This window comes from Spinacia oleracea, chromosome 3 (assembly GCF_020520425.1).
Source record: "Spinacia oleracea cultivar Varoflay chromosome 3, BTI_SOV_V1, whole genome shotgun sequence".
Lineage (NCBI taxonomy): Eukaryota > Viridiplantae > Streptophyta > Magnoliopsida > Caryophyllales > Amaranthaceae > Spinacia > Spinacia oleracea.
The window spans coordinates 20,836,599-20,848,867 of NC_079489.1; the positions used below are offsets into that span (position 1 = coordinate 20,836,599).

Here is a 12,269-nt window from a genome sequence, read left to right on the forward strand (position 1 = left end):
ACCAATACAACCTTGTTTGGTTGAACAGATGAAAGTACCAAGCCCTAAGACCCGGTAATTCCCGATGAGAAGAGTGGCGCACTAAGAGGAGGTGAAAGCTTTAGACGTTAAATAGGTTGGATCCTTCTTCAGTTCTTCCTCTTCTCTCCCGAAAAACCTAAGAATACTAACTAGAGTCCCCATATTCAAAACCCTAATTTCGAGATTTGGTAGAAAAATAATCTGGTGTTATCGGCTGACGACCAGAGTTGAGGCGGCAAACTCAAGCTGCCGACAAGAAAGAGGTAGTTAGGCGCAATTTTTTGGCTGCCCTCGGGTACAGCCAAGCTGGCTGTACCCCTAATCAAACGACGTCGTGTGATGCGGGTATAGCCAGCGCTGGCTGTACCCCCCCCGAAAACGACGTCGTTCAGCGTATTTTTATCCCCTTCCTGAGTTTCCTAAGTTTTCTAACTCTTTTTTTTTTCTTCTTCTTCAAGTTGCGATATATCTTGTTCTTAGGGTTTATTTCGATTTTTTCTCTCTTATTTTCTCTCTCCTCTGTTTCCATGGAGCTCGCAGTTATGGAAAATTCTGAAGCTCTTTTCGAATCTAATTCTGGAATTTTAAGTACATTGATGTCAGAACGTAAGTTTATATTTTTATTATTTTCATTTATTTGTTTTGATTTCAATGTTTTTGGTTTTGATTGTTTTCGATTTTATATTTTGATTTTGGATAAAATGTGTTTAGAATTTTATTATTTTTCGTGTTTTCGCTGGATATTTCGATTTTGATTTGTTTCTTTGCTTTTGTTTTCTGCAGATTTTCTTATTTTTTTTTGCAATTGTACGTTATTTTTTGTTCGATTTTTATTCATAATTTTATTTATTATCAATGTATATAATGGTTTTTGAACTTCTGTCTCAGAAGTTGTACATGCCTTCCCATCTCCTTCACTGTATTTTTTATTAATATGATGTTAATGCACACATTATATTATATAATATTAAAAATCATTCAAATTTAATAAAAAATTGATATTATCTTATACCTTAATACTTTCTGAACCTCTGGCTGGGATTTAGTTGGTCTTCGCTTAAATTTGAGTATTAACCTTTGTGGTTGTTCTCTAGATTTTATAAATGTATAACTAATGAGTGTCCAGAGCAAAATTCAGTTTGAAGAAATGAATATTTTATGAAAACAAAATGAACATTTAACATAAAAACAGTTATCATGAGTTTTAATAATAAAAAGGACTGAAGAAATGAACAAAAGTTCAAACATTGAAATTATGAATATAGTAGTTGAAATAATTGAAGATTTCTAAACCAAACTTAGTATATCAGAGTAAACGAACATTTTATTAAAAAGAATTGAATATTTTAGCAAAATAAATTGAACATTTTTCGCAGATGAGTGTAGATTTAAAATTTTACTGTAGAAAAATTGAATATTAGTACAAAGAACATTTCCATTATGAATATAATACTAGAAATAATTCATAGTATATTCCAAAACAAAACTCTGTAACAAAATATATTCCAGAAAAAAAATTGAACATTTTATAAAAAGAAAATGAACTATCAAAATATATTGAATATGTTATAAAAAGAAAATGAATATTTTATCAAAATATATTGAACATTTTGGAGACAGACAGTTACCATGATTTCTGGATTTAGTTTTTGGACATATGAATGAACAAATGTTCAAATCATTTTAATTATATATATAACATTCGAAATAATTCAGTATTCCTAAAGAAAATCTCAGTAGACCAAAAAGGATATCCAGTTTGGAATATATGATCATTTTCCAAAAAGATATTGAATATTCTGCTATAATCAATTGAACATTTTGCATAAGATAGTTATCATGAGTTCTCAAGACTTAATTTATTTTACAGAGGAATGAACAAAACTCAGTGGACCAAAATGAATAGGAAAATTTGGTAATATTAATCCAACCTTTGACCGATTTTCTTTTATTAAGCCCACCTACGACATATTTTTTAATAATCCCACATTTATTACCCAACAACTTTTATTGGGCCCAACATGTCATAAAACTGTTGTAAGCGGCATTATTTCTCTACATGGCAGTACTCTCTCTCGATATATTCAGTCATCATCATCAATTCATCACCATCTCGTTGACTTTTTTACCGATTACCGGCCACTTAAGCCCAATAAAAGTCGTCGGGTAGTAAAGGTGGGATTATTAAAAAATATGTCGTAGGTGGGATTAATAAAAGAAAATCGGCCAAAGGTTGGATTAATATTACCAAATTTTCCAAATGAATATCTAGCTTAAACAATATGAACATTTTACACATAAATTGAACATCTAACATAAGATTAGAAAAACTCAACAAAAGTTCATCACATTTACATTATTATAATAATATTTAAATTAATTGACATTCCCAATACAAATTTTAATCATCAATAAGATTATTGTTAAATCTCTATGAATATGAACAATGTATCATTAATTTGTATTTGTATTGTATCAAATGTCAAAAACGGCACATTCGCAAATTAAATAGAAATAGATATTCAAAAACATAAAAATTACTTACTGGAATGTGTCTATTTGCTTTTCAGCTTCAATTTCCTTCTCAATTTCGTATTTTCCAGTTCTGTGATAAAAAACCAATAGTTAGGGTTTGGTTAAATCATCACGCAACGAAAATGAACATTAAATTAAAAACGATTGAACATTAACATAAAATTGATTGAACATATGTAAATTAAAATGAATTTATCTACGAAAACTTAAAATAACTTACTCCTTCATGTCTGGTTGCTTTGCATTCCCGATTTTTTGCTCTTCACTAGATCTTCCAGTCCTATAGCCAAAAAAACAGAAGTTAGGGTTTGCTAACATCATAAACCAAAAAATTGACCATTATAATGAAATTATTTGAACATTATAAAGAAAAATACTGAAAATAACTGAATTAAACAAATATTTAAGTAATAAAACAGTTGCATGTTCGAAATCTGAAATTAAATTACACACGTTTCCTTTTTTTCTTTCGGCATATTCGTTTTTCTGAAATAGAACGAAAATAAGCAAAATTAGATTTCATTTTAGTTCGAAAATAAAATCGAAACATCAGAATCAATTGTAATTACTTACTTTTTGCTTTTCGGTGGATTTTGAAGCTTGTTCATGTCAATTTCGTCACGAACATCCATTTTTCTCTTTTTTTTTTCAGTAAAAAGAAGTCACAGATTTCTTCTCTTGATATTTTGTGGAAATTCAGCTTTAATAATGAATATTAGTAGCGGTTTGAAGAGAGAGAAAGTTGATTGAGGTGGTTGCAGGAAGTTTAATGGCGGTTTTAAGAGAGAGAAAACAACGAAGTAGAAGAGTGGGCAGAGGAGAGAGAAATTTTTTTGCGTGCTGAGAATTTGAAAGGTTTTCGAAATGATTTTCCTCTTTTTTTTTGTATTTATAGGCGATTTTTGCGCGAAATTTATTCCCATCACGTGCCACAATATTTGCTTACCCGCGCGTGGGTTCCACGCGCCTAACAATGGCAGGGGGTACAGCCAAGTTGGCTGTACCTGGGTATTTTACCCAAACGACGCTGCACGTCGTTTTGGGCAGGGGGTACAGCCATCTTGGCTGTACCTGGGTATAGCATTACAGGGGATATGAATGTCAAGTCAAGTAAATTAGTAGATCCTAGTCAAAATAGACTCTCTTTTTTATCTATCCTTTCTTATTAATGAAAACTAAAGCCAAAATCAGAAAATATTTAGGTTCTTAATAAAACGCACCATTAAAGAAAATGATTCAATTTGAGAAAAAAAAAATCAAGGAAGATTAATAATCTCATTGAAAAAAATCTCGCCGTGATAAATATTATTTTACACGGGGATTGCCTACTAAACACATTACAAATTAGGATGAGAAAAAGAAAAAAAAAAAAAAAAAAAAAGACCCTAAGCTTCCAATTGATGGTGAAGCCATTGGGGATGGCAAATAACCATACTCCTAAAAACTAAAAAGGTAAAAAAAATAATTACTTCACATAATTATATTTTGGTTTTTTTGGTTTTTAATAAGTTGGCTTCTCCAAAGCATTATCCAAAATAACATATTATCGGTAAATTTTTGGCTATACCCGGGTACAGCCAAAGCTGGCTGTACCCCCATCCAAAACGATGTCGTTTTGTGTTGTTTAAAATGAACATTAATATACTGGTACAAAAATGAACATTTACTATTTCGGAAATGAACATTTATTTATTTATTTGGAATGAACATTTACTATTTTGGAAATGAACATTTATTTATTTATTTGGAAATAAACTACAAAAATGAACATTTACTATTTCGAAAAAGAACATTTATTTAGTTATTTGGAATGAACATTTACTATTTTGGAAATGAACATTTATTTATTTATTTGGAAATAAACAATATAGGCGCTTGTAAAAACATAAAAGACCAATGAAGTGAACAATTTCATTATGAACATTAACCATATATTTATTGTGAACAAACAAATAAACAAGAAAGAACAAATAATTCAACAAAAAAGAACAAACAATATAAAAAAGAACATAAAATTCCAGAAAAAAGAACAACCAATACAACAATTATGAACAATTTTATGATGAATTTTAAAGCCAACATGAAAAAACAAACAATACAACATGAAAGAACAAATACTGGTACAAAAATGAACATTTACTATTTCGGAAATGAACATTTATTTATTTATTTGGAATGAACATTTACTATTTTGGAAATGAACATTTATTTATTTATTTGGAAATAAACTACAAAAATGAACATTTACTATTTCGGAAATGAACATTTATTTATTTATTTGGAATGAACATTTACTATTTTGGAAATGAACATTTATTTATTTATTTGGAAATAAACAATATAGGCGCTTGTAAAAACATAAAAGACCAATGAAGTGAACAATTTCATTATGAATTTTAAAGCCAACATGAAAGAACGAACAATACAACAAGAAAGAACAAACAATAAAGCAGATAATTATTATGAACAAAAAAATAAACAAAAAATAACAAATAATTCAACAAAAAAGAACAAACAATATAAAAAAGAACATAAAATTCCAGAAAAAAGAACAAACAATACAACAATTATGAACAATTTTATGATAATTTTAAAGCCAACATGAAAGAACAAACAATACAACAATAAGTTTGATGAATGAATTTAAAAAACAAGAAAGAACAAACAGTACAACAAGAAAGAACAAACAATACAAAAAGAAAGAATAAAAGATTAATGAAGAGTTTAATTATGAACATTAACCATATGATTATTATAAACAAACAAATAAACAAGAAAGAACAAACAATATTAAAAAAAAACATAAAGTTCTAGAAGAAAGAACAAAAAATACAACAATTATGAAAATTTGATGATGAATTTAAAAAACAACATGAAAGAACAAACAGTACAACAAAAATGAACAAACAGTACAACAAGAAAGAACAAACAGTACAATAAGAATGAACAAACAGTACAATAAAAAAGAACAAACAGTCGACAAGAATGAACAAACAATATGAGCGCGTCATTTTTGGGGGGTACCGTCAAAATTGGCTGTACCCCTATTCAAAATGAACATTTACTATTTCGGAAATGAACATTTATTCATTTATTTGGAAATGAACATTTACTATTTCGGAAATGAACATTTGCTATTTTGGAAATGAACATTTACTTATTTTTTTGGAAATGAATATTTATCTATTCATTCAAATATGAACTTTTATCTAATTCTTTAGCAATCCTCATTTATTCAACCAATTTAGAAATGAACAATGGGTATTTACAAATTTTAAAATGAACTTAGTTATTGCATTACTATGTTATTACTTTGAACATATATTTACATATATTGAGCAATCAAAACATGTCAAATAACATATTTTACAAAAAAATTTGAATATTTTAGGCATTGTCTATGTAAAATTGTACTTGAATTACAAGATATTGGTAGAAATCATCCACTTATTTTTCTATATCTTCAATCTTGAATCTTTCTTTTGATGTATTCTCGAGTTCTTATACTTTTGAATGTGTGTATGAAGTGTGATTTGAACATAATATTTGACTTTCACGGTTTCAATTTCCTCATTGTTGTAGGTTGAAAATGAAAATAGTAAGTAATTTGATATGATGATGACAACTAATTTAAAAATGAACATTTACTGATTTGAAAATGATGAGCATACAAAGAAAACAAATATGTTATAAAGAAAGAACAATGGTTTAAAAGATGCTCAATAATAGAACAAGAAAGAACAAATAATACAAATTAAAAGGTATGAACAAATAAAACAAAAAAGTATGAACAATTTCATTATGAACATTAACCAAATGATTATTATGAACAAACAATTCAACAAAAAAGAACAAACAATATAAAAAAGAATATAAAATTCCAGAAGAAATAACAAACAATACAACATAAAAGAACAAACAATATAAAAAAGAACATAAAATTCCAGAAGAAAGAACAAACAATACAACAATTATGAACAATTTTATGATGGGTTTAAAAAACAACATGAAAGAACAAACAATACATGCGCGACGTTTTTTTGGGGTACAACCAGAGCTGGATGTACCCAGGTACAACAGTTAGGGGTTAGGCTCTACAACATTTTACATGAACTTCAAAGAGCTCACCAACACAACCACAACTATAGCTTTCACCATATATAATTTTTTTTACTATAAGCTTAATTTGCATAATTAAATAAAGTTTACATATCGTAACTAGTAAATGTACCATACTCCCTCCGTCCCGGAATACTCGACCCGGTTTGACCGGCACAGAGTTTAAGGGACTTGAATTGACTTATTTAATTTAATAGGTAGTAGTTGATAGTGGGGTATTATTTTAATGTAGTTAGTGGGATTTGGGTTAAGAGGTGGGGTTGGGAGAGAGTAGGGGTTGAATTTTTAATTATTTTGTGTATGGAGTAGGGGGTAGGTGGGTTAATAGGGGTAGAGTGAGAAATAATATAATATTATTAGAATATTTCCATTTTTAGAAACAGGTCAAGTATTAAGGGACGAACCGATAAGGAAAACAGGTCAAGTATTCCGGGACGGAGGGAGTATGTCTTTGAGCCACGAAAAGCAACCATCATGCATTCGACCCGCTTCATGCTTATAGGCTGTAATTGGTTCATTATGCTCCCTTTTGTTGCAAGTTAGTGTATCAACTACGCCCCATCTTTCAAGAACCATAAAACAAATACCACTAATTAAAGACTTTCACTCACGTCATCCAACTATACATACCATTGTAAACCTACATGTTCACAATGGCCGAATGGTCTGAAGCAATAAGTGCTTGGTTGGATATTTTACAATGACGATGTAGTTTTATTAAAGAAGGCGCGACCATATCAAATTGAAAATTGGTGTCTTCAATTTGCGAAAGTTTGTAAGTTAGTCGATGACGTATGGAGAGTTAATAGTCAAGGTTCTCCTATGTTTTTGCTCTCTCGAAAGCTAGTTACCCTTCGTCTTAAAATTAAGTCATGGTGCCTTAGGAATAAAAATCATGGGGTGTCAACTGGAGAGAGATGAATGAGAACCTTAATACTATTGGTTCATCTGTGGAGAATATACACTAAGGGGAGGAATATATTGACAAAGTTGACAATGCTTTCTCTGAAGCGTTTATCAAGGTTCTTTTCTGGAAGCAAAGAATGAAGGAACGTTGGGTGGCTGAAGGGGATTTGCCAACATCGCTGCTTTATTCTAGAGTTAAGGTCAGGAAGAAAAATAATGAAATATTAACTCTTAAAGATCAAAATGGAACATGGGTTGAGGGGCAACAGCAAGTTCAGGGACTAGTGGTTGATTCCCTTAAGAACGTTTTCAATTGTGATCGTGCTCTACCGAATAATTAATGAGGATATTGAGATGGTTATAAGGGAATTAGATTTCCCTAGGCTCACAGATGCTCATGTCTCTATTCTAGAACACTGTTAGGTTATGATACATATGACAATTCATAAATCATGCGGAAAAACCATAAAGCCAGGAAAACATATTATTTTCGCATAATCATTTAGCATAGAATAGATGCATACATGTTGCAGCGTGCCTTGCCTAGCTGCGCCCGAACCGAACAAGAACAAGTCTTTAGGACTCCAAATGTCGTCCCTCCGTAGATAGTCCACAGTACGTCCGGATCCGCCTCAAGTTAGACCAACTAGAATCGCCCTTAAGGTTACTAGGAATTTCGGCTATGTGTTTGCAAGTGTATGGATGATTTTTCTTTCAAAAACTTACCCTTTGAATACTTCAATCGTACCTGCAAATAATAACCCTAGGCTCTTATTTATAGAGGTATGGAAAAGGAACTGGAATCCTATTAGGATACTAATTAGTTAAACTAGAATCCTAGTAGGACTCTAACTAACTAATTTTATCCTTTTAGGATTAGGAATTTAATCATCAAACAAATCCTATACAATTTAGGTTTCGTATGTGAACACAAACTCTACACGAGCATGACCCACGAGCGTGCAGGCCATGCCCGCGCACAGCCCACACGGCCGCTCGGCCCACGCGAGCCGCAAGCCCACGCGAGCAGCAGCACAGCTCGCAGCCCATTGCTGCTCGCGCTGCGCGCGCTGCCATGGCCTGCTGGGCCTGGCCTTGCGCTGGGCCTGGCGTGGCCTTGGCTGTTCGTGTGGCGCGCTTGGCTTGCTGGGCGATGGCCTGGCTTCGTGCTGGGCCCTCGTCCGGCATGCCTCGTCCGATGCTTATTCGTACGATACGCTTCCGATTAAATTCCCGGTTCCGGAATTCATTTCCGATACGAACAATATTTAATATTTTCGATTCCGGAATTAATTTCCGTTTCGAACAAATATTTAATATTTCCGTTTCCGGAATTATTTTCCGATTCCGATAATATTTCCGATTCTGACAATATTTCCGTTTCCGGCAATATTTCAGATTCCGGCAATATTTCCATTTCCGATAATATTTTCCCGATACGTACCATGTTTCCGTTTCCGGCAACATCTACGATTTGGATAATATTTATATTTCCGATACGATCCATATTTCCGTTTCCGGCAATATCATCGTTTCCGGAGTATTCATTTCTTGCTTGTGACGATCTCAGCTCCCACTGAAACCAAGATCCGTCGATTCCGAATATCCATAGATAGAGTATTTAATGCCATTAAATACTTGATCCGTTTACGTACTATTTGTGTGACCCTACGGGTTCAGTCAAGAGTAAGCTGTGGATTAATATCAATAATTCCACTTGAACTGAAGCGGCCTCTAGCTAGGCATTCAGCTCACTTGATCTCACTGAATTATTAACTTGTTAATTAATACTGAACCGCACTTATTAGACTTAACATAGAATGCATACTTGGACCAAGGGCATTATTTCCTTCAAACACACCTTTACTGATAAAGAAATTAAGGATTTCATGTTTGCTATGGATGATTCGAAATCTCCAGGTCTGGATGGTTTTACTGTTGATTTCTTTAAAAAACATTGGGTGAGGGTGGGTTTTTCGGTTTGTGAAGCGGTTTGTAGTTTCTTGACTACAGGTTACCTCCTCAAAGAATGAAATCATTCCTTGTTGGTTATGATTTCAAAGCGGGATATTCCAGAAAATACTGGGCATCTAAGGCCAATAAGCTTGCGCAATACAGTGTATAAGTGTGCTTCAAAATGTATGGTTGCAAGGTTGAAATTGGTTCTTCCCAGCATTATTTTGCCTTCTCAACATGCGTTTATTTCTGGTAGATTCATGACAGATAATATTCTTCTGAGTCACGAGGTTATCGAAAAAATTAATGGACGTCGTCGAGGTGGGACCAACCTTGCTTCTTTAAAGATTGATATGAGCAAGGCATATGATAGAGTGCACTGGGTTTTTCTTCTTCAAATTCTACGAGCGTATGGTTTTCCGCAACATTGGATTCAGTTAATCTATCAGTGTATTTCAACAGTTTCTTACAAAGTGTTAATTTATGGTCATACTTCAGATTAGTTCAGACCAAATTGCGAAATTCGTCAAGGTGATCCCTTATCCCCCTTTCTCTTTCTCTTCTGCATGGACATTTTGTCTCGAATGCTTCAATTAGGAAACGATTTAAATCATTTCAAAGGTATTAAACCTAACAAGGGAAACCCCGTAAATGACCCACCTTTTCTTTGCGGATGACGCTCTTCCATTCTTCACTGCTACCAAGGATAATTATTCTGCAGTTTCTAAGATCCTCCAACGGTTTTGTGGGATTTCCGGACAACAACTAAATTTGCAAAAATCCTTCTTTAAAGTTATTCCAAATACCCCCTCAGCTGAGCGGCAAAATTTCAAAGATATTCTGAGAATGGATTTGGTCCAGAATCTTGGAACACATCTAGGGGTTCCAATTGATCTTGCGGGGAAAAAACACACTAATTTCCCATTTATAGTGGATAAGGTTGCAGGGAAAATCTCTGCTTGGAATTCGTGTTGCCTTTCTCAAAGACAAAAATTAGTCTTGATTAATTCAGTTCTAATAGCTATGGCTTCTCATGTTTTTAGTTGTTTGGAAGTTCCTGTGTCGATAACGACGAAATTGGACTCAATTATCACTAGGTTTTTTTGGGCTGGTAAAGCCAGCAAGGGAATACATTGGGTGAATAGGAATATTCTACATTTACCTCGAGGGCTTGGGAGTTTGGGTATTCGGAGTTCTTCTTGCCTTAATAAAGCTTTACTTATGAAGTTAGTTTGGAGATTACATAGTAAACCCAATTCTATGTTGGCTGAGGTTGTTAATACAAATTTTTTAAAACCCCTAAGGACTGGAATTCAAGCTTCTCTGGTTGGTCGTGGGTTGTCTTTGGGTATGTGAGGAATGGGAAGAGCCAGCAACCACATTCTTCGGGGCTGTAATTGGAAAGTTGGTAACGGGAAGAAGATTGTGGCAGGAAGAGATAAACGGTGATACACCCGTTTTTAGCTCTACGGTTACTCTCAGGCAGGCTAAGGATTGGAAGATTCATCATTTCATCCTTCCTTCGGGTTCGGGTTGGAATCATGGGGAAATTAATTCCTGTTTTGAGTTCTCCGACGCTCGAAGAATAGTAGGTATGGAACTTCCTTCTGATGAGGCTGAAGATTTCCTTTACTGGAAATTTCATAAATCAGGGAATCTGACAGTTAAATCAGCCTACGCTATGCTAGCATCAGAAGATGCAAATGAACTTGGCTTTGATATAGGGAATGGTGTTTACAAGACCTTATGGTCTATGAACATTCTTCCTAAAAGGAAATTGTTCTTGTGGAAACTTCTTCATAAGGGTATCGCTACTAAGGTTAATCTTGGGCGAAGAGGTATTCAACTTTCTATGATGTGTGATCTTTGTGGTACAGGGGATGAAGATATTCAACATCTCTTCCGGTTTTGTGATATAGCGCAACAAGTTTGGAGGATTGGATCGTTAGTAATCCATTCAGAATTCAACAAAACTATGTCTTTTAAAGAGTGGTTTCTGTTTTATATTCGACTATTCTAACGTCATGATGGAAAGAATAGCCCAAGATGTATTTATTTTATTAGTACTCTTTGGGGTTTGTGATTAGCTAGGAATAACCGCATTTTTAGGAAGGAAGCTACTATTGTTTCCGTTGTTCTCGCTTTCATTAAGATTGGCCTGGTCCAACATGGAATTATGCAAGATCAACGTAAACATTTTTTAAGGTTTATGCATACACCAGAGGTGAATTCTGTTTTCCCTCCAGGGTTTTTTTGGGTCATTTTAGCTGGAGTGGAAGATCATGGACCCATTACAACTATTGTGATTGATGGTTCGTGGCACAAGAACACTATGAATGCAGGTATGGGGTGGTGTCTTGACAACCAACATACTCTGAGTGATAGAATTTTGGGAGGAGCTCAACCTGATTCTACGGATTCTTCTCTTTAGATAGAGGTAACGTCGTGTCTTCTTAGCTTACGTTGGGCTTCGGAGGCTGGAATTGGAAGAGTTACAATCTTTTCGGACTCTCAACGACTGGTTGATTTGCTAAGATCGGATGATGTGACAGACATTCAACTCATTTGGACGCTTGCTGAAATTTGGAGGATTGGCAAAAACTTTACCTGGTGTTGCGTCAACAAGGTTAATCGGGAACGAGTTCAACATGCACATGACCTGGCGACAACGACTTCTACTCTTCTTTTGTCCTTTATTAATTTTCCGTCCTTTTCTAGTTTTCATTAGTTTG

The 12,269-nt window shown here is 33.6% G+C and overlaps 2 protein-coding genes across 3 annotated transcripts; one reads left to right on the top strand and one right to left on the bottom strand.

Annotated features, from left to right (window-relative positions):
- Window positions 1-496: 496 nt before the first annotated feature.
- LOC130470706 (uncharacterized) lies at window positions 497-3,036 on the bottom strand. 2 transcript variants are annotated; one of them, XM_056841234.1, is made up of 5 exons: window positions 3,010-3,036; window positions 2,777-2,836; window positions 2,567-2,626; window positions 1,034-1,111; window positions 497-938 (listed from the first exon to the last, which is right to left on the bottom strand). In XM_056841234.1, exons 1-5 carry the CDS (start codon window positions 3,030-3,032, stop codon window positions 740-742), a joined length of 420 nt encoding a protein of 139 aa, XP_056697212.1. In that variant the 5' UTR covers window positions 3,033-3,036; the 3' UTR covers window positions 497-739. The 2 variants fall into 2 exon arrangements, with proteins under 2 accessions (XP_056697212.1, XP_056697213.1); XM_056841235.1 differs by lacking the exon at window positions 1,034-1,111.
- Window positions 3,037-3,529: 493 nt separating this feature from the next.
- Window positions 3,530-10,134, top strand: LOC130469557 (uncharacterized). Its single transcript, XM_056838911.1, has 4 exons — window positions 3,530-3,623; window positions 9,502-9,560; window positions 9,645-9,920; window positions 10,036-10,134. The coding sequence occupies exons 1-4, from the start codon at window positions 3,530-3,532 to the stop codon at window positions 10,132-10,134; spliced, it is 528 nt and encodes a 175-aa protein (XP_056694889.1).
- Window positions 10,135-12,269: the final 2,135 nt, after the last annotated feature.

Coding starts and splice junctions, on each gene's coding strand:
- LOC130470706 (XM_056841234.1), bottom strand. CDS start 3,032: ATGCCGAAAGAAAAAAAGGAAAC. Junction 2,837..3,009: donor CCGAAAGAAAAAAAGGAAAC/GTGTGTAATTTA, acceptor TTTTGGCTATAG/GACTGGAAGATCTAGTGAAG. Junction 1,112..2,566: donor AAGCAAATAGACACATTCCA/GTAAGTAATTTT, acceptor TATAAAATCTAG/AGAACAACCACAAAGGTTAA.
- LOC130469557 (XM_056838911.1), top strand. CDS start 3,530: ATGGCAGGGGGTACAGCCAAGTTGGCTGTACCTGGGTATTTTACCCAA. Junction 9,561..9,644: donor GGGTGAGGGTGGGTTTTTCG/GTTTGTGAAGCG, acceptor ATGATTTCAAAG/CGGGATATTCCAGAAAATAC. Junction 9,921..10,035: donor CATATGATAGAGTGCACTGG/GTTTTTCTTCTT, acceptor GTCATACTTCAG/ATTAGTTCAGACCAAATTGC.